Source organism: Pelobates fuscus, chromosome 10 (assembly GCF_036172605.1).
Source record: "Pelobates fuscus isolate aPelFus1 chromosome 10, aPelFus1.pri, whole genome shotgun sequence".
Taxonomy (NCBI): Eukaryota; Metazoa; Chordata; class Amphibia; order Anura; family Pelobatidae; genus Pelobates; species Pelobates fuscus.
In genome coordinates, this window is record NC_086326.1 from 77,778,313 (window position 1) to 77,800,369 (window position 22,057).

The following is a 22,057-nucleotide window of genomic DNA, read 5'->3' on the forward strand; positions in this document are numbered from 1 at the left end:
CAACGTAAATATTTTATGCATCTGTTTTTACTGGCATGAGAAAACTAAAAGCTAAAGTATTAAAATATCTGTTTTTAAAGGAATTAGGAATTAAAAATGTCTCTGTTTTATAACATGTGATCTCAGAATTACAATGTTAAAGAGAAACAGTGGTCAACAATTGACCCTCTAATTTTAGTGATTTGTGTTTTTAATGCATTAAAATATGATGTAAAAATCCTCCCCTTCAAAGATCATAAAGCTGTACAGTTCAGAGAACCTGTCAACAACATAAAGCAGAAACTAGTGTTCTAAGTGAGACTCAATCGAATTGTAAATCAGCATACACTCAAAGGGTTAATGCAGTGTGCTTAAGAGTAAAATTCAATTAAAAAAAAGTCTCTGTAAAATAAAATGAACAGTGTAAAATTGCTGCAGCCCTTAATTGAGATGGTATTTCTCAAAATTATCAGTGGTTCTTATCCACATTATCTACACATGTTAGCTTGATGACCCATTCTTTTGGATAATTAGCTCAGTGACACACTGCTCAAGGGTAATATAATTTACACTAGACTACATTTAGCAAAATATGTTAGTTTTACTTTTCTGTGAAGGACAAGGATCTCCTAATGCACAGGAGAACTATGGCGTCTACAGTAAATAATGTTGCTATGAATGTAAATAAGCCTGTTCCCACAAATAGATCCTTCTTTAGACCTCTACACATTTTTATAGAAGGGGGACACAAACAATGCTACGTTGCTGGTGGAAAAAAGGTACTATGAAGTTTATTCACTAAACACATAATTATAGCAAAATGTAGTCTAAAATTGTCAAGCTGTGACTAACTGAGATTTATTTCAAGTTCGATATTAAGAACTAAGTTTTGCAGTTCGGTTTTCAATTTCAACAGACACGTGAAGTTTCAATGTCAATCCAGTAACAGTCAAATCATATGTGTCATTGTCTAAGAGCCAGCCTTAAGACAATTATAGAATGTTTATTTTTATTTTCTGTATACCTGTTTACTATTTATGCCTATTTTTTATTTTTTTTAATGAGCTTTCTACATTTTCTCAGGCTCTTTCGGACAAGTTCGGGGACCACAGCCAGGTTTTCCTGGAAATTATCCACGTGCCCCTAACTATGGAAGTCAGCCTGGCCCTCCACAGGCCCCTCAAGGCCCACCACCCCCTGCTCAGAAGAGGTTGGACCCAGATTCCATTCCTAGTCCTGTAAGTGTTGCTTTTTATATGTGGATTTGGCATTGATGCAGATACACCTACTAATTCATAATATTTTACCTTTACCGTACCTCCTTACAATGGGAGATATGCCATTGGGATGTAGTGTGTGGAGCCCGTGGCAAAGGGGCCAGCCCGTCAACTTGACAGGCTGTCTGGCTACCCTCCAAGCTTCAGGACCATGCAGGAAGCATTGCTGAATTGCTCACGGCTTTATTCTACGGCTGTACAGTGCATGCGCATGTAATGATGCGCTGTTTGGGAGCAGTTCCCTGTTGTCCCCAGATGCGGGACAGGACCCAAACTGATCTGCCAAATGCAGAACTGTTGAGTGGCCTGCTTTATTTCTGTACATGCTATAAATACACTTACTAATTCATATCTTACCTTTATATCTGTACATTCAGGTAAATGTCCAGGAGCACATTTTGCTAGTTACTGATGCTTAGTAATGCAGACGTCACATTTAAGCTTTTTATTTTACTGAATAATTATTGCAGATACACATAAACCGTGTGTATACATAACCCTTAAGAGACTTCTAAACTTCTCATTTCTTTTTTTTCTGTCATATGGTGGCAGTCACATATGGGTTTTGCTCCTCCCTGTGGACAAGACTTTTAACAAGCTTATTAAAAAGGATCCTCCCCCTTTGGGTATAAAGGCTCAGACCGCAAAACCTACCCCAGTCTTCTTTCTTGTCCCGATAGGGATGGACAGGACTTCGTCGTTGGTGAGACACACAGGTTGCTGTCTGGGGGATCCGGTCCGAGAGCTGCCCGGGTGGTAAGCTGAGTGGCCCATGCTCCGTTTTCTTAATCGTTACGGAGCATACTGAGGTCTGTAATTTATGCCGAGAAAGTTTCCGGCAAATACTTCCGGGAGGCGGAGCTCGCTCTGAGCAAGCGCACAGCGGTGGAACGCACGCCCGGGTGGTGTTTGCGTTCCACCTAAGCTTCCGGGTGCGCTCCCTTAGAGGAAATCATACGTCAGATGTCTGAAACCAAGAAGGCACTTCCTCAGGATCGAAAAATTTCCTGGAGAGCAGGCTACAGGAATTATCAATCCAGGGGTAGACGACCCTTTCAGGAAAGACCACACTATTTTCAAAGAAAAGAAAAAAAACGAAAATTTGAACAGAGTAACGAAGTCAAGAGAAGCTTCAGAGACAAAGGGAAGCGTTTTTGACGCCAGAGGTGTAGGAGGACGACTCCAATATTTTTTACCGACATGGGAACAGACCACAAAGGATCCTTGGGTTCTAAGGATTATCCGAAAGGGACACAAGATTGTTTTTCTGGAAAAGCCAAGATCAAGGTTTCTACTTTCATCCTACCAGTCCAGAAAGAAATCTCGAGCTCTAGATTGTCAGACCAGGATGCTTCTTCACAAAAGGTAATAGAACGAGTGCCACAGAAACGGGAATTTCGAGGAGTCTATTCAAGACTGTTTCTCGTTCCAAAACCAGACCACTCATTTCGGCCCATTCTGGATCTGAAGAGGATAAATCAGTTTATCCCTTATCACAGATTCCGTATGGAATCAATCGCATCAATTTTTCCCCTATTGCAAAACGGAGACGTTATGGTAAAAATCGACTTAAAGGATGCCTATCTACATGTTCCGATAGCCACTACTTCAAGGAAATATCTAAGATTTGCAATAAGAAGAAGAAGTCACACCGTTCATTTCCAGTTCAGGGCTCTACCTTTTGGTCTGTCCTCCGCTCCAAGAATCTTTACCAAAATCCTGTCTCCTCTAACTGCTCATTTAAGGGAAAAGGGTGTTTCTATTGTCCCATATTTAGACGACTGGCTACTGGTGGCACATACCGAAGATCAACTGCACGAGGATCTGCGGATCACTATAAAGTTTCTTCAGGACCATGGTTGGATTTTGAATCTAAAAAAATCAGTTTGCATTCCAACAAGAGTAATAGAGTTTCTCGGGTTCAAGATCGATTCAACCACCATGTCTATTTTTCTGCCCAGACGGAAGAGAATAAAGATCCGAAGATCGATTTCCAACCTCCAGAGAATGAAAAGTTGTTCATTCAGAGAGGCCATGAGTGTGTTAGGGCTTCTTACGGCCACTTTTCCCGCAGTCAAATGAGCAAGATCAAAGGTCAGACCTTTACAGTGGAACATCCTGACGTCTTGGTCAAAGAAGGAGGAAGATCTAGACGAAAGATTCCTACTGTCCCCTCAGGTGAAAAAGCAGCTAGATTGGTGGATAACCTCAGAGTGCCTGTTAAAAGGCTTGTCCTTTCTACCAAAGGTCTGGCTGATAGTCACCACAGACGCTTCAAACTCAGGTTGGGGAGCCCACTTGGGTTCCACCATGTTCCAAGGAAAATGGTCTTCCAAAGAAGCAGAGGAATCCACAAATTTCAAAGAATTGTTGGCGGTTCTGTATGCTCTTCATCACCTCAGACCTTGGTTACTTCAAAGAGCGGTCAAGATACAGTCAGACAATCGTACGGTAGTCTCTTATATCAATCGACAGGGAGGAACCAGAGCGAGAAGGCTTTACAGTCTTTGTACAGCCGTTATGGAATGGGCGCAGAGAAATCTGGAAGACATTACGGCGGTCTACATAAGAGGCAGCGACAATGTTATAGCCGACGATTTGAGCAGGGGAAAGTGGGACCAAGAGGAATGGTCGCTAAACCCGGACGTATTCAGAATCCTAACTGTGAAATTCGACGCACCAGAAGTAGATTTGATGGCAAGAAGATCAAACAAGAAGGTTTACCACTTCGCCTCCCTATTCAGAACGGATCGACCCAGTTGGATAGACGCTCTATCAATAAGGTGGGATTTTCAGCTGGCTTACATCTTCCCACCTCTGCCCCTGATCCCAAAGGTTCTCCTCAAGATACGAACAGACAGGGCAAGGATATTGGCAATAATCCCTTATTGGCCAAACAGAGCCTGGTTTGCCGCCCTAAAAGAGATGACCATCAGCTATTGGGAACTTCCAGTGTCAGCTCATCTCATTGTGAACAGGAACCTACCCTTGAAGGTACTAGAGATGTTCAGATTGACGGCTTGGCTACTGCAAGGCTGATCCTTCGAAACAAGGGATTACAGGATGAGAGAATAGCTGTCTTACTCCGCGCCACTAGAGTATCGACTTCTAGGATATACTTTAGAATTTGGTCCAAGTTTCTGCACTGGTGTAGGGATCACCGGTTTCCGATCTTACAACCATCAATTGATAACATTCTTCAGTTTTTACAAGAAGGCTTTGACGCTGGCCTGGGAGTCTCAACTCTCAAGGTCCAAATATCTGCTTTGAATTTTTTTCTTCTAAAGGATCTGGCAGCAAATGTTTTTATCAGAAGGTTTTTTAGGTCTATCAGCCTCAGGAGGCCTCCTAAACGATCAGTGTTTCCATCATGGGACTTAGCCCTAGTCCTTCAAGCCCTTAGTGCTACCCCGTTTGAACCTTTGGAGGAAGTTCCTTTACAAATTTTATCTCTTAAGGTTTTGTTTCTGGTGGCCATCACCTCAGCCAAAAGAGTGGGAGAACTTCACGCCCTATCCTCCTCAGACGAATTCACTATTTTCCATGAGGACAAGGTGGTTCTTTACCCGAGACCATCTTTTCTTCCTAAGGTTTTATCTTCAAAGAATGTGAATCAACCTATTATTTTACCTTCCTTTTTTAGTGCGCCCTCATCCCTTCAAGAACACAGATGGCAAAAGTTGGACGTAAGAAGAGCGTTACGTATATATTTAAACAGAACAAAGGAATTCAGAGTGTCGGATCACCTGTTTGTTAATTTTCAGGGTCACTTAAAGGGTAAGGTATCTTCCCGTGGTACTTTATCTCGTTGGCTTATTCAGGCTATCGATTTGGCATATTCTTCCTCAGGTCTTCAGTCGCCTGCTGCTATCAAGGCCCATTCTACTCGAGCTATGGCTACCTCATGGGCAGAAAGAGCACTTGCATCTCCAGAAATCATTTGCAAGGCAGCATGCTGGTCATCTTACAACACCTTTATCAAGCACTACCGGCTAGACATTTTCTCTGCCTCTGAAGCTGCCTTTGGGCGTAAGGTGTTACAAGCCGTCGTGGCATAGGTCCCGCCCAGAGGGATTCTTGCTATATCCCATATGTGACTGCCACCATATGACAGAAAAAACAGAAATTTTTACTTACCGTAAATTCTTTTTTTCTTAATATGGTGGCAGTATTATAACCCTCCCTCTTTATTAAAGTAATTTTGCATTGGATATTGGATTTGTCTGATTTCTTTACTTGTCACGTACTGGGGTAGGTTTTGCGGTCTGAGCCTTTATACCCAAAGGGGGAGGATCCTTTTTAATAAGCTTGTTAAAAGTCTTGTCCACAGGGAGGAGCAAAACCCATATGTGACTGCCACCATATTAAGAAAAAAATAATTTACGGTAAGTAAAAATTTCTGTTTTTCGCCCTGTTAATGGTAAGTGAATCTAAAATCAAAGCCAATTAGAAAGAATCTGAATATTTACAAATTACACATCATTGTACTTCTTCTAATTAATTAATCTGTACCTTGTCTCACATTTTTATATATCCTAATAATATAAAAAGGTAACATTTAGAAGCAGACTTGCTTTATTTGCTTTAATTTTGACCTAATTAATTTCTGCATATGACTACAATATGTAAATATATGAGGTTGTTTTTCTTATGAACTATAGACCTCAATGACCGTATACTGTATGCTATAGGGATTATCTACCTTTCGACTACATTTATTTTTAATCTTTGTGATTCAAAGTAATTTTTAAGGATCAATGGTGTGCAGTTGCATAATTATTTATTTTTGTGTCTTGTCCAGTTTGGAGAGCTAGCGCTATGCTGCATCCTTACTGTAAGTTCGAAGTCTGCTTCTTATAGTCTGGTGGGGGGGGGGGGGGACTGCCTTTGTAATTCTAATTTGCCAAAAAAAAAATTACTGAGCCCAGTAGACCCCTCTGTGTTTAAGTATTAAATACGCATTACTAAAATGAGGAAGTTCTACATGCATACTTTGGCAATACCAACTAATGCATATTAGAGAATGTGATTATTCTACTTAATTATGTGCTCTGATTTATTTGTAATCCCAGATGTGCAATTTAAAGTAGAGATTTTCATAGTTGTGATTTGTCATTTAGTCAATGGATATATTGAAAGCTGAAGCCAAAAAAGTACACACATTGTCTGGTACGTCCTAACTGGGCACCTGTATAACTGTATTAAGATAGTATTGATACATATGTGTTTCATTATGAAACTTTAATTTAGAATCTCTCTAGCCTCACCTTGGCATTCACTTTTGGTTGTTACTAATCTTAGATAATGTAAAGTATGATTGCCTGAAAGGGATTCCTGTAATGTACCCTTGCTGAAAAATTTAGATTTTTGTATTTTGTTTTTGGTGCTTGTCATAACATTACTTGGCAATATACTGTCTTGCACTTTTAATTGGGTCTAGCCTGCAAGATCTGCTTTGTGCAAGTAGCTAATGGTTTACAGCTGCTAAAGTAACATTATGGTACATATAGTGTATTATTATTTTTTTTCCCTTGTATGAAGGAAACACATTTGTGATTCAGGGGATTATACTTTTGGGATTAGGACCTACAAATAGAATATATTGAGTTGGTTCTAATTTCACAACGGTTAGTAGTAGGAAATGATTAGGTCACACTCACATCAGCCACAACGATAAAACCACCTGCCTAATATTGTGTAGCTCCCCCTCGTGCTGCTAAAGCAGCTCTGATGCATTTAGGCCACTTATTGTGTCTTGTGGTATCTGGCACCAAGACATTAGCAGAAAATCCTTTAAATCCTCCAAGTTGTCAGGTGGGGCCTCCATGGATTGGATTTGTTGTTCCAGCACATCTCACATATGCGTAATCGGACTGAGATCTGGGAAATTTGTAAGGCCAAGGCAACACCTTGAACTTTTTGCCTTGTTACTCAAACCATTCCTGAACAATTTTTGCAGTGTGGCAGGGTGCATTATCCTGCTGAAAGAGACCACTGCCATCAGGGAACATCATTGCGATGAAGGGGTGAACGGTTGGCAACAATCACTAGGTAGGTGCTACATTTCAAAGTAACATCCACATGAATGCCAGCAGAGCATTGTGCAGAGCATAACGCTGTCACCGCTGGCCCGCCTTCTTCCCCTAGTGCATCCTGCTGCCATTTCTTCCTAAGGTAAACGATGCACATGCACCCGGCCATCCACCTGATCCAAAAGAAAATGATTCGTCAAAACAGGCAGCCTTCTTTCATTGCTCCATGGGCACTCTGACTGTTCTGTGGCTACGCAGCAAACTGCAATGCACTGTGTTCTGAACCTTTCTACAATGGCCAGCATTATGTTTTCCAGAAATTTGAGCTACAGTAGCTCTTCTGTGTGATCGGACAAGACGGGCTAGCCTTCACTTTCCATGTGCATCAGTGAGCCTGGTTGTCCTTTCTTGCACCAGTGTTGGTAGATAACTAGCCACTGCATACCGGGAACACGCCACAAGACTTGCTGTGAAGATGATCTAACCTGTCTAGCTAACACTATTTAGCCCTTGTCAAAGTCACTCGGATATTTTTGCTTGCCAATTTTTTCATTCTTCCAGCCCGTGAAATTCAAAAACTGACTGTTCACTTGCTGCATAGTAAATCCAACCCCTTGACAGGTGCCATTCTAATGATATAATGTTATTCACTTCACCTGTCACTGGTTTTAATGCTGTGTGCTGATCAGTGTATGCTTGGTAAACAGGTTGTTTTGGAGCACTAAACACTTGGGGATTTACAATTTTTTTTTTATAGTTTTTTTTTTTTTTTGGTGTGTGTCGTTAGAATGCCAATATGTTAAATGTTTTGTGTTGCATTTTTTATATTTCAGTGGTCTGTTCTATATTAATTTTACTTATTTATGGGTCTGTTCACTAAACTCTACGGTTGAGGAGGGGCAAGAGTTGAAAGGCTATAGATAATTGAGTGGTCGTCAGAGATGCGATGATTGTAATGTGTTAATCTAGAGAGCCAAGCCACTCGTTGGGTGATAAGAATTTTACCTGTTTACTAATATCCAGGAGGAACTTTCAGCTAATAGTTAATGATTATTATTTATATAGCGCCAACAAATTCTGCAGAACTGTACAATGGGTTTTTAGATAAATGTGACAGGAGGCATGTAGATAGCCTCTATTCTTTCCTTTGTTCATTGGTCTTTAAAATGGTGTCTTTTTAAAATGGGTAGCCAAGAGCTGCCAAATCCAATGGTCCAGTATACTACCAGTAAGATATAGCACAGTGGAATTCTCACTCTTGTAGATTAATGCAATATTCATCTGGGGGTTCAGGAACTACAGAACTTAATGCTATATTAATATATATTTGTTGTGACTTGGTGTTTTATTTTTATTTTTTTTTGGGGGGGGGGAGGTAGGGAGGGAATATGTAAAATATTCTTTCATCTTCCAAAGTCTGTCACAGTACTTGTTTTTGCAGTCAGAGGCTCATGACAATAGGCAGCAGAGTGAAGCTATCTAAATATCATGGTTGCAATTAATTTAATTGCAGTTCTAGTTAATTTCTATGTGACTTGGTTTTATAGGGATGTTCTGAGCAATATGAACACCACATCCCTGTGTAATGGTTATATTGCCTGTTGTGTCTGGTTACGTCCCTCAGTTTATTTTCAGGAAGATTTTAACATAAACTCAGGCTCTCCCCAGAGACCACATTGACCATGCATATTTAAAACGTAGGCATTATCCAAACTGAGCGTCAATGATTGATCAGGTCAATGGGAGACTGGCGGATTTGCCATTAGGCATGAAGGCCATGGCCTCAGGGAGGCAGGCAGGAGGGGAGCGGCACTTCTGGTGGAAAGACATCCCTCACCAGTGGTTGCTTGTGTTGTAAGAAGTTCTGTTTCCGCTTGAAACACCGTTCCATATAGAAAAATAATTTCTCAAAAGACCGGTCTGCACCCCACAAACTTCCTGTCCACCCCCATAGTGTTACCAGCGTCCATGTCACAGCAATTGCTGGGAGCTGTAGGCTGTAGTGCAGCGATGTCACTGCTGGGAACAAACGCTTCTAAAAAAGTAAGATGGGAAACATCTGTGTTGACATGTTAGCCATCACAGTCCTTGGGTGCAACACATGAAATTGGTACTATAGCCCTTACCACTCCTCCAACACACACTAATACACACAACAGTCCTGTTTCCCCAACACACATACACTATAGCCCTAATTTCCCCACACACAAACTACAGTCCCATTACCCCCCCTCCCCCCACCCCCCAACACACACTACAGCCCCATTCCCTAACACACCCTATAGTCCCTTTCACCCCTAAAACACACTACTGCTTCTTTCCAAACACAGGAGTTATTTAGATGTGCGTGCGCACACACACATTACACTAGGAATCGCCCCATCCATACACCCAAAATCTTACAAATGCAACCCTACAAGCAGCCTGTCCCAATATACACAACCCCACAAGTAGTACCCTCCTTAGAAACCGGCCACACCACCAGTAGCCTATCCTCACACAAGCAAGTGATGGAACATCACAAGCCGCCTCCACAAACATACACACACCTTCTTCCAGTCCTGTCCCAATTATCATCCAACAACCCAACCATCCAACAATTAACAGTGTTAATTCCTCTTTCTTAGTGCTGCTTAGGTGGGGTGGGCTGTTGTGGTAGTTGCTTGGAGTGCAACTTTAAGTTTATGTCCGTGTTTGTGTTTATTGAAGTTGCACATTTCTTTGGTATTTTTGTTATATTGTGCACGTTGTTCATCAGCTAATTGCAGTTCAACCTTTAGAGAACAGACCCTTGGTGATTTTAGGTCACTACATATACAAAATACACATTGTGTAGCTGTGCAATTAACATGTTGCATGACTGGCCAACAATGTACTCAAATTGACCACAATTTGAACATTTACTGCTACTGGAAATAACAATATTACCTCTTGTTTGTTTTGTTATACTTTAATCTTCTTTCTCTTTGCTATTTTGTGGCATCGTTTATTCTCTTCTTTATAAATACTAAAGCAACTTAATGAACTGCAACCCCAGCAGAAATCAAGACACAGAATAGACCCAGATGCAATTCCTAGTCCAGTAAGTGGCTCATGTCTGTCTTTCCCTTGTCTCGTGATTGAAAGTGAACCCCTTTCATGCTGTCTTGTGCATGTAAACACCTGATTTATTAACGCATGCAGCCCTTTTCCCACTACTAATATCTCCATTCCTTCACACGTGTATGTTAAGTCAGTACCATCTGGGTTGACACTATGTTTACGCAGCAGCAATAGTCTACCAGAACATAACCTTTCTTTTGAATTGGCACTAACTATAGCACATTTTCACTATCCAGTTATCTATATTCAACCAGTGCTGCTGTGAACATTCTATTGCTAAGATACTTTTTATAAAAGTTGGTCATTTCTAGTTTGAGTGTTCGCTCAGCTTAATTAGCTGCTATTACAGTAAACGTGGCAAAGTCACCCATGCAGGTCAGAATGACTTCCAACTTTCCTTTTTTTTTTTTTTTTTTTTTTGTGTATGTGTGTCATTTTAATCTCAAATTTGATTTCATACACAAATGTGTATGCCATAGTGCCATATTCATTGTTTAGTTGACAACACTCCCAAAGTGTGATAGACCATCTGATTTCATGGAAACACCTCTCGTGGCTGTCAGTATGACCGCTACTAGAGGTAGGTTAACCCAGCAATGAAAACATTGCCTTTCCTGTAACACAGCAACATAGCAATGTTTTCAACAGCTGGGTTCAAGTTTTTGGGAGTAGGGTGGTTCTCTGTTTTGTCCTTTGTACCACAATAAACCTATTTTGATTATTCACCCTATGCTGTGCAGCCTACGGCTCTTCACTTTTGGATGTGCTTTGGAGGTTAGCGGACCACAGAGCTCCAGTGTTAAAATATACGAGTGTGCAACACTCTACTACCGTAGGTAGTAGATATATCCGTATGTGCAGTGTTTGATATTGAAATGCTGCGCATACAGAGTCCAGGCACCATATCCACTTTAAACCAGAGGAATGGTCATGATACTGGGAGGAACTCTTTCATTTGCATGATTTTATTTTTAATTTATGCAAGTTGAATTTAAGATACACAACTATATTTTAAAAAAATTAATAAAAAAAAAAACATTTTAATGATTTAGCAAATATGTTGTAATTAACACCAAAGCCATCCTGTATCATGCCAGTTTGTTTTATGATGACAAGCTGACTTTGATATTTAAATCTTTTTACATAAGTTTGGTGTTACTTTTCTCACTTATCCCTCATTCCTATATTTCAGGGTTCCTCAACCTGTGGTGCACAGGGTAACTGTAGTTGATTTAATTAAATAGGAAATTGTAGCTAATAAAACTACATGCTGAGTAAATTTATACGGGATGTGCTTAGTTGAGTCTATTACCAGTTGTATTTATGCTGACGAAGGTTGAGAAACTCTGGTTTAGCACACTAAACGAGCACTTTCCTCTAGTCTGTTGTGGATTTATTTGTTTGATTCCTAAACACATCTGCTTTAACCTCTTTACCACCAAAGACCTACCAGTGAATTATTGACTTGGGTACCTTGATGGATTGCAATTTATTTATTAAAAGGAAATTGTCCCTTTCTGTTTAATGTCAAAATGTAATATTGGTAAAGGGCTTTGTGGAGCGCTAGCCTGTATTTGAGGCCACAATGTATGTTTCATTATATGATCACAGAATAAAGTTTATCTTTTTTAAATGTTCCTTTACGTGTTAAAGATCAGTATATGCTGATGAATGACATGGATTTTTATGCATACAGTAAGGTTTAATTTATTGCTTATGAAGTATATTAGTATAGAGTGATTATTAAATATTGTTTGGACTATGTGCAAAGGTACCTTGAAGGGGCAATCCAGACCCCTAAAGCACTTTTTTTGCTGAAAAGCTTTGTGTGAAGAGTGTCCAATTTTGAATGTAGATTTCATTAGAAATTGACACTTTTTTTATTTTTAAATGCATTTAATCTGGTTACAACTCATGGCTTACAAGCAATCAGTCCTGTTACTTCCTATTTTGGTTAGCTCAGTGGAGGCATCAATTGTCCGAGCATCTCATTGACCTGCATTAGGAAATCTGTGATTGGACAGCTACAGAAAGTCTGGGCTGGGTTGGTAGGGGAGTGTTTGGAAAGACTGCAGACAAAAGAACTGCAGATTTTGCAAGCTGCTTTTAGATATTCCCCCAATTTGTATTTGAACAGTGGAGTGTCCCTTTAAATGTTAACTAGTGTTACAACTTAATGCTACAGCATACTTGTTTTATGTTGGCAAAGCTATCAGAAGCTTGCTATCAGAAAACCTACTGTATCATAAAATAATACATTTATACTAAAGGAACACTTCAAGCACCATAACCACTGCAGCCCTCTGTAGTGGTTATGGTCCTATGGGTCCCTGGCACCCTCCCAATGTAAGTGGCTAAATCCTTTTAATAAAGTTTTGACAATTTACCTGCCTGTGGATTAGACTTTTCTTTCTTTTTGTTTTTTGTTTTTTTGTTTTTTTTCTGCTGTTGAAAGGGACACTATTGTCACCAAAACACCTAAAGCTTATTGTAGTTTGTTCTGGTGATTATAGTTGGTCCTTTTGCGGTAAACACACAAAAAGCAATGTTTACATTGCTCCATAGTAACAGATATAGTGGTCACTCCTCAGACAGTCACTAGAGGTGCTTCCTGGGTCAGTGCTGCACAATGTGTCATCTTTGCTGCTTTGGTCAATTTTGAATCCAAGTTTTTAATGTTGCAAATTTGTTTGCAAGAATTCAGTGACCTGCCCTTGTATCCTGGCTTGCAGCAAAGAGAACATTGTACAGTGTGCAAGACACTGAGACCTGAAACTTCTGTTTTGTACAAACATGGTGATTAACTGTTACGCCTGCTCCATTGGCCAAAGCCTTAAAGACTTTTAACGGAATCCATTTTTACAGTTTGCATGCATATTCAAACATGTCTTTATCTGTAATCCGTTTTTATTTGCAGGTGGTAACTTGCCATTTTCCCATATGTATGAAATCCTTTTTGTTCTGCTTGAACTCCTTCTGAAATCTTGGTAGAATGGACCATACGGATTGACCGAAAGCATACCTTTATTTTAGTGAAGAAGCACATCTCCATGTCCCTTCTGCATCAATCATTTCCTTTCGCACATTATATAAGTAAAAACGTTTTACGTTGTATGAGCAGGGATATTTTCAGAGCATAGTGAAATTCAGGGCATCTAACTTCTAGAAACACCAGTTTAGAAGCCTCCTCTATATAACATTTGCAGTTTAGACATTTGTAAGAGCTTCCCAAACATTTAGGCCTTGACTTTATTTTGTGCAACATATTCTATATTACCTTTCTCCTGTGTTGTAGATTCAAGTCATAGAAGATGATCGGGCTAACAGAAGTTCTGAGCCTTTTGTCACTGGCCTCAAGGGGCAAGTTCCACCACTCGTAACCACTAACTTTGTAGTCCGAGATCAAGGTATGTTTCATTTATTTCTGTTATAATGAGAACATGCAGTTCAATTTATGTATGTATATTTATATATATATATATATATATATATATATATATATATATATATATATATATATATATATATATAATCACATATGTAAAAGTTTTTTTTTTATTTCCTTTATTTTACGCTAGAGTTGTAAATGAATAGCTGCATTATTTCAATGTATTTCATTCATAAGTACAGATTAACTGCTGCAGTTGCTTTGGCTACAATTTTTTTTATTTGATTTAGTTAATTGCAACCTTCTCTACTTATAACAGGCAATGCAAGTCCACGCTACATACGATGCACATCCTACAATTTCCCTGCCAGTTCGGACATGGCAAAGCAGTCTCAGGTTCCGCTGGCTGCCGTTATTAAACCTTTGGCAACATTACCATCTGAAGAGGTAATGGTATATCGCTGAATGTTTTCATTTGTTACAATTATTTACTGTAGTAAGAACATAATGATTTTTTTTTCTAGTGTTTATTTGTTTTAATATAATTTCTTTGTTTTTAAAGACCTAACCTGTACTTTACTACTTGACTGACACTTTCCATTTTTGCCTCGTATTCTCTCGTCAGACTGTTGCATTTTCTGTTCACTACACCAATATTTTAAGTGAATCCTTAGTTCTGTGCTATATATTTCCTCTAAATCTGGACTGAATTACGGCTAGGTAGAGCGGGTGGCCATTAATTCATTCAGCTGTTGGGGTAATCTGAGACTCTGTGGCGCTATGCTTTGACACTTGGAGGATAAAATGGAGTTGGATACTCAGCTGCTCAGTGTACATGTGTCAACGGTGTTATATAAATTGATCTAATACTAAATGTTTAAGAATTCGGTATCATATTTTGATAGTTTGTTACCTTATCAGAATGTGATGCCTGGAAACCGTGTTATATGTATCAAAAGGTAGCCTATAGAAGGAAGAAAATTACCATATTGTTTCTTATGGTGTACTTTTTATGTTGAATAGACTCCGTGGAAGAATTACGTTTTTACACAACAGCATTACACATCTTAGTATCATGTTCGGATTTACTTGTAAGATCCCTAATATCTGAATGTTGTTGATGGGAAGTGGCAAAAATTATTGCTATGATTGCAGGAGAATATCCTGTTTTAAACCTGCTAAACAGCTTTAGTTTACAAAATTAATCAAAGGGTATTCTGCAAAAGAATGTAATTATCTAGCGAATGTAATTATCTAACGTATTCTCAAATCTACATCGATCGTTATACTAACTGATCAAGTCTGTATTAACTACACACACTTTGTGTGTGTTGCTGCTGCTACTTGTCATGATTAGTGGTACTTGTTGAGAAATGACTAATAATGTTTATAATCATCTGTAGTTATTCTCCTTGTATCCAACTCAGCATGAGTAAACTATGAAAGCGGCACAGCAATGATAATGTTACATGCCCATCATAGACTTGCTGCTTATAATGGGACCCTGTCCACCTTGTTTACGTTACTTAAAGGGACACTTTAACCACCCAAACTACTGTAAAATGTACTGGATTGATACATGCATTGATGCTACCCCTTTACTTCTGTAGTTTCCAAACCAGTCATCAAGGCATGCCTATCAGCCCAGGAATTAGGCATTACCCAGTTGTGTTTAAGGTGTTTTTCAGAGAGAAAACTGTAATCCCTACATCCTGGACTTGTATGCATGCCTTGAGGACTGGTTTGGAAACCACTGCTTTACTTGGACAATTTTAAACATTGCAGTTTCTCAGAGCATTATTTGCATTTGTCACACCTGTCAGACAGGAACTAGATACCCTTCTGCCTTCCGACCTTGGAATTTCAAATGTCTTCACATTTGGCATCTTCAAGCACAGCAAGATGAAGCTGAAAACATCAAATGCTTCTTTACATTGGACAAACGTAATCACAACTGATGACTTTGCCTGAAAAACAGGCATTTTTAAAAATAATTGCACTTGGGCAGTGATGTTAACAAAAAAGGAACATGTAAAAAAAAAAAATGTAGTTTTAACATTAACATATTCCTCTATGTGTATGCTAGAGATTATATATGCCAATGTCTGACTGAAAGCTGACTTTCTATTCATTCTTAAAGGCTCCCCCCTGTGTGGTCGATCACGGAGAGACAGGGCCTGTTCGTTGCAACAGATGCAAGGCCTATATGTGCCCTTTTATGCAGTTCATTGAGGGAGGCCGAAGATTCCAGTGCTGCTTCTGCAGTTGTGTCACAGATGGTAAAAGTTTTAAATATTCTCTTATTCTTTTCAATGTAACGTGTTACAAATACTTTCAAGCAGTTACAGATTAGTTGCTTAAAGGAACACTATATAGGGTTAGGAACTCAAACATGCATTCCTGACTTTTTAGTGTTAAAACCTTTATCTAGCCCCCATGGGCCCCCTTTGCCTCCCTAAATATAGTAAAATCTTACTTTTATTACAGTCTGCAGCTGCCTGCTCTGCCCTTGATCTGCCTGCTGACATCATCAGAAGTGATTCTGTGAGCCAATAACAATGCTTCCCCATAGGATTGGCTGAGACTGTCAAGGATGCAGATCAGGGGCAGAGCCAGCGCAAGTCAAACACAGCCCTGGCCAATTAGCATCTCCTCATAGAAATGCATTGAATCAGTGCATCTCTAGGAGGAAAGTTCAGTGTCTGCATGCAGAGACACTGAATGGCAGTACAGCACAGTGGGCAGTACTGCCCCAGGAAGCACCTCTAGTAGCCATCTGAGGAGTGGCCAGTGGTATCCCTAGGCTGTAATGTAAACACTGCATTATCTCTGAAAAGACAGTGTTTACTGTAAAAGGCTTTAAGAAAATGATTATACTCACCAGAACAAATACAATAAGCTTTAGTTGTTTTGGTGACTATAGTGTTCCTTTAAGCTATCTGAAATCTAAAGATGGGCCAATGATATCTGAATATGAAGACCTAATTTTTTGTATTTTTGTGGAAGGAAAAAAAATAATTCAAAAATAGTTCTGCGGTTAATTTCCTGCAAAACGTTGAAAGCCCTCAGCCTGTGAAACAGCGTTTTTATAGATAATTCCAGTGAATGTAGACAGCAGAGTTGCCTCTTTTTTTGGGGGGGTGGAGGGGGTTTGGTTTTGTTATACTGACTTTTACGTTTTTTTTTTTTTTGTTTTTTTTTAATCTATCTAGTTCCTCCACATTACTTCCAGCACTTGGATCACACAGGGAAGAGAGTGGACTCCTATGACAGGCCAGAGCTGTCTATGGGGTCGTATGAATTTGTAGCAACAGTTGACTACTGTAAGGTAAATTGGCTTTCAACTTAATCCTGTTTATTATAGCAACATAAAATAAATGGGTTGCTTTTCATAAAACATTCCATTGCCCAATTTTGACATTTTTCATACAACTTGTATATGATCTCTGGACCTTCTTGCAATTCTACAAAAGTAATTCGATGTCCTCCATATGAATAAAGTGAAAGAATAATACTGTGCTTGCCATAATGTGCTTATTGAATAAATGCAAAATTCAAGAAACAGTCTAGATATTTAAAACCACACTCTTTGTAGGACCAATGCAACTGTTATACAGTATATGGAGCAGTGCATTTCAGTCTCAATATTATACCAAGGTGTAGTGTTAACTAGCATGTTCTTAAGAAGAAGCTACATATGAAACTATTGGAATGATATGCACTACTTTGCATTACACTGGTAAACACTATGGATGTTTTATGAGCTTCACTCTTCAGACTACATTTCCACTTTTATAGTAGATTTATGGCCAAAATGTAATTACTGTCAGACATGCTGTACAGACAACATACATACTAAACATAATCATACTTGTTGCGCAATACATATAGCTCATAAAAATGTTAATTTTAAAACTCTTTCACTTCAAAATATCAAAATAGAATTTAAGTTCATAATCCTGGTTTCTTTGTCAACTTAATCTTTTACATTCATCCCTTCCTCCCCGTTGCAGTTGAACATTTTCTCTGCAAATCTGTGAAATTTTGAGAAATTGGCTGATGTGCTGTATTTCATATAACTTGTATTACATTATTTAGTGTTTATACCTATGTATTGGGAACCACAAGCATAAGGAATTGTAACATATCTACAATGACACATTTAGGACATTTATTTTGCGGCTTTGTTTTGATTTTTCCCCTATTGACGTTAGACAGTATGAATCTCTTTTTTTCTTACAGTGTGTTCCAATATATTGCATGCAACAGAATACCCATTTACTTATTTATTTAAAATGCATGAGATGGTTTAAATCTATTAGAACATGTAAATATTTTTGGGTGCTAAAACAAATAAGGGTACTAATATGAAATATATGAAAACATATTTTAAACAGGGAAGTTCCGTTTTTGGTGGCATTTACTGAATGCCTCAATATACTGCACATATGTCTAATTACTTGTGTTAAAGTTGATGGTATCTGTCTTTTTATTTTATTGTCAGAATAACAAGTTTCCAAACCCTCCGGCCTTCATCTTCATGATTGATGTGTCTTACAATGCTGTGAAGAGTGGGTTGGTTGCCCTGGTCTGTGAGGAGCTCAAGCAACTTATCGACTACCTTCCCAGGTGAGCGTGAGTAGTGTATCTGTTCTAAAATAAGCTGCTGTGGGTTTTTTGTTGTTTTTTTTTTTATATAATACACTCTGGCATTAACCATAAAGTTACTCAACTAGAGGTCTCTCTATCCCCAAGAATAGTTTGTACACCATAACAACTTAATTGAGATTATGTGGTACCAGGGTGAACCCCAACCCCAAAGGTTGTTTTTCAGTGCCGGATCTCCCTTTCCCCTGCAGCATCCAGCTTCTTCAACTGAGTTTCTGTAAGAGCGAAGTGCTGCCGGCTAGGGGCACAACTGATTGGCTTAGATCATCAACTGATTACTTGAACCAATCAGTAGCTCCCCATTCATAAAAATGGGGAGCAAAGCTACCCTACCGTAAGCAAAAATAGATCATATAGTATAATGATATATTCTAAAATATTTGCACATTTCAAACAACATTTTGAATTAACCCTTCTCCATATCAGGTGAACATTTTTCAAATTATATTACGATAAAATGGGTTTAATGTTGGACCTGAGTCGATTCAACCCTTCTTTTGTTTTTCCACAGGGAAGGAAACATGGAAGAGTCTGTGGTCCGGGTGGGATTCGTGACTTATAATAAAGTACTCCACTTCTATAATGTGAAGAGCTCCCTGGCCCAGCCACAGATGATGGTTGTGTCCGATGTGGCAGACATGTTTGTTCCCCTTCTGGATGGATTTCTTGTGAATGTGAATGAGTCTAGAACGGTTATCTTAAGGTACATTTCTTATCAATGTTGTTGGTTGATTTCAGCACTTTAAAGGAAAAGTGACATTAAAATGTTTTATAATCTATTTAAATCTTTTTGTTCTTTCATCTTATGTCTATTTATATTATATATATATATATATATATATATTTATTATAAATAATACACACACCTCTTTATGCAAGAAAACCCTAGTACTACAAAGCAGAATGGATTAAATGAACACGGTCTATTTTGTGCTTTGTACAGTTTGCTCGACCAGATTCCTGAACTGTTTGCTGATACGAGAGAAACAGAGACTGTGTTTGCCCCCGTTGTACAAGCCGGTTTGGAAGCATTAAAGGTAAGTTGCGATATAAGCAGTGTATGGAACTTTCTTTTTCGAGCTTTGCTTAGTTGATGACTTTTGCAACGTGTGTTTTCGTAGGCAGCAGATTGTGCAGGAAAGCTCTTTGTTTTTCACACCACTCTTCCCATTGCTGAAGCTCCAGGAAAACTTAAGAATAGGGATGACAAAAAGCTAGTTAATACAGACAAGGAAAAGGTAAGAAGCACAAATGATCAATTACATGTACTGTTTACTTATCAATAAACATCTACTATATACTTATCGATAAGACTTGCATTGAAATATGGTGAAGAACCAAAATAAAATCAATGAATGTCTTTATTTTCCCATTTCATCTTTTTTTTTTTCTTTATATTGTTTTAGATTAATATATAGAACCATAGATTAATATATAGAACCAAACCACGTGTATTTCATTAATTGTTGATCTTTTATTTAATAGGTTTATAACAAAATCTAGGAAATGTATGTAGGAGAGGGACATTATTTTTGTTAAAGGGCAATCTAAGAACCTGCACAACGGTCAAGAATATTACCGTGCAGTCAACTTTAATGTCATTGAGCTGGGTAATACTAACATTTAAACTGGAATCTGTATTGTTGATCATGCACAATTTTCTTTGAAAAAGAAAAATGAATTGGAAACGGTTGTACACATGACCAGCTTCTACTAAATATCCAAGTAGTTCTTATTAATTTCTTACAAATAATGAGATTTTGTTTGGCTGCAACCTGCATGTGATATCAGCTCTACAGTGACCACTATAAGAATTTGTCAAGTATGAGTTAGTGTGTGCATGCTCACTTAGTCATCCATGGAAGAAGAGGTATTGATTAACTGAGAAGTGTTGTCCTGCCTTGCGTGAGGTTCAGAGGTAGTGGATCGATTCCCTGCAAAATGCTGCTGTGTAAATAAATGTATTTGAAATTATAAGCTTATTTTATGTACTGCTATAGGCATTCATGCTTGTTGCTAACTGGATTTTTATCACGGTACCTTAGAAGTAACCTTTAGAGGGCCTATGTTTTCTTTTAAATGAATCCACTTAGTGACATGTCTCCATTCTCACAGACATTATTCCAGCCTCAGACAAATTTCTACAATTCTTTGGCTCAGGAGTGCGTGGCCCAAGGGTGCTGTGTGGACTTGTTCTTGTTTCCCAATCAGTTTCTAGATGTGGCCACACTTGGTGTGGTGCCTTACCAGACTGGAGGCTCAGTCTACAAATATGCATTTTTCCAGGTGAGTGTCTAAATATTAAACATGGTTTATTTATTTTTCAATACTAGACGTTGACTTCATGAAAAAAAAGTAACCAAATTGATATACGCGGTATGAATATGGATATATATGTGTATGTATGAAATATTTATGGAAAGTCACATGTGTTGAGGAGAAATAGTTATTTAGTTAATACGATGGAAACTTATAGTGACACAATAAATCAAATTAATAAAAAGTGAAGTGAATTAAACTTATTAAATTGGTGCAGTATAGTCTCAGCTGAAACAAATACTGCAATGTTTAGGTGATAAATCACCACCCAAAAAACATCAAAGTGCGAGTGCAGCGCTTGCAAATAAGTCAACTTACCCGTATATACAAATGGGGGGGTAATATGTTCTCCTATACATATAAAAGAAGCAGAAAAAAATATGCAATACTGCAACAGAGTACAAAAGGTCACATAGCTTGTGGTGTGTGTGTGTGTGTGTGTGTATGTATGTATATGTGTATATATATATATATATATATATATATATACACACACACACACACACACTATCTAGAGTCTTTTTAATGGTGTGGCTCTAAATGTACACGTGTTGTGCCCTTCTGGGGGGGCATAGAGAAAATAAAACACAAAGGGAGCATATAATGGTGAAATATACCTCTGTAATAGTACTGAATGGGTATATAGGTATAGAGATCTTGCTCATCTTTACCTGGAGCCCATAGAATACTGGCTACATGTTTTTGCACACATTGCTAGATAAGGAGTGACATTTCCCCCGTTCTCCAACTCAAGGAAGTAAGGTATAAGGCCAATAAATTGATATTAAAAATGATATGTAACTTTAATATTTAAATTAATGAACATAAAAGGGGGGAGGGGGAATAGCACATATTTGTATATGTAATAAAACAGATAAATATATAGTTATTTATTTAAAAAGTTAGCAGTAATGTATTGGGTATATTTTTCTAAAAAAGCAGGAAAAAAATCTAAAAGAGTAGTCCATACATGTAAAATAAAAATTAATTACCTCCTAAATCTAGTGCTGGCATGTACATACACATTTAAAATTAGTGTAAATATGGCAGATGGTGGGCTCAAAACAAAGTGGATAATATGCCAAAAAAAGAAAATGTGGATATCTATACTTAAGAAATTTAGAAAATTTAAAAATTGAGATATATATATATATATATATATATATATATATATATATATGTATATATATATATATATATATATATATGTATATGTGTGTTTTTTTTATAAGAAATGACATTCAAAATCTACATTGAGTCCACATGGACTCAATGTATTTAAATTAAAAATC

At 38.1% G+C, this 22,057-nt stretch overlaps 1 protein-coding gene across 6 annotated transcripts in view; it reads left to right on the forward strand.

The window, feature by feature from the left end:
* SEC24C (SEC24 homolog C, COPII coat complex component) overlaps positions 1-22,057 on the forward strand; it is a 54,685-nt gene that overhangs the window by 11,151 nt on the left and 21,477 nt on the right. For 3 of the 6 annotated variants that reach the window (XM_063434665.1, XM_063434669.1, XM_063434666.1), the window contains 11 exons: positions 1,063-1,217; positions 10,302-10,370; positions 13,686-13,797; positions 14,098-14,225; positions 15,919-16,057; positions 16,991-17,106; positions 18,283-18,407; positions 18,958-19,149; positions 19,390-19,483; positions 19,568-19,684; positions 20,562-20,732. In XM_063434665.1, coding sequence (XP_063290735.1) covers positions 1,063-1,217; positions 10,302-10,370; positions 13,686-13,797; positions 14,098-14,225; positions 15,919-16,057; positions 16,991-17,106; positions 18,283-18,407; positions 18,958-19,149; positions 19,390-19,483; positions 19,568-19,684; positions 20,562-20,732 — 1,418 coding nt within the window. The remainder of the gene's footprint in view (positions 1-1,062; positions 1,218-10,301; positions 10,371-13,685; positions 13,798-14,097; positions 14,226-15,918; positions 16,058-16,990; positions 17,107-18,282; positions 18,408-18,957; positions 19,150-19,389; positions 19,484-19,567; positions 19,685-20,561; positions 20,733-22,057) is intronic. The other 3 variants (XM_063434668.1, XM_063434670.1, XM_063434667.1) reach the window with 2 other exon arrangements.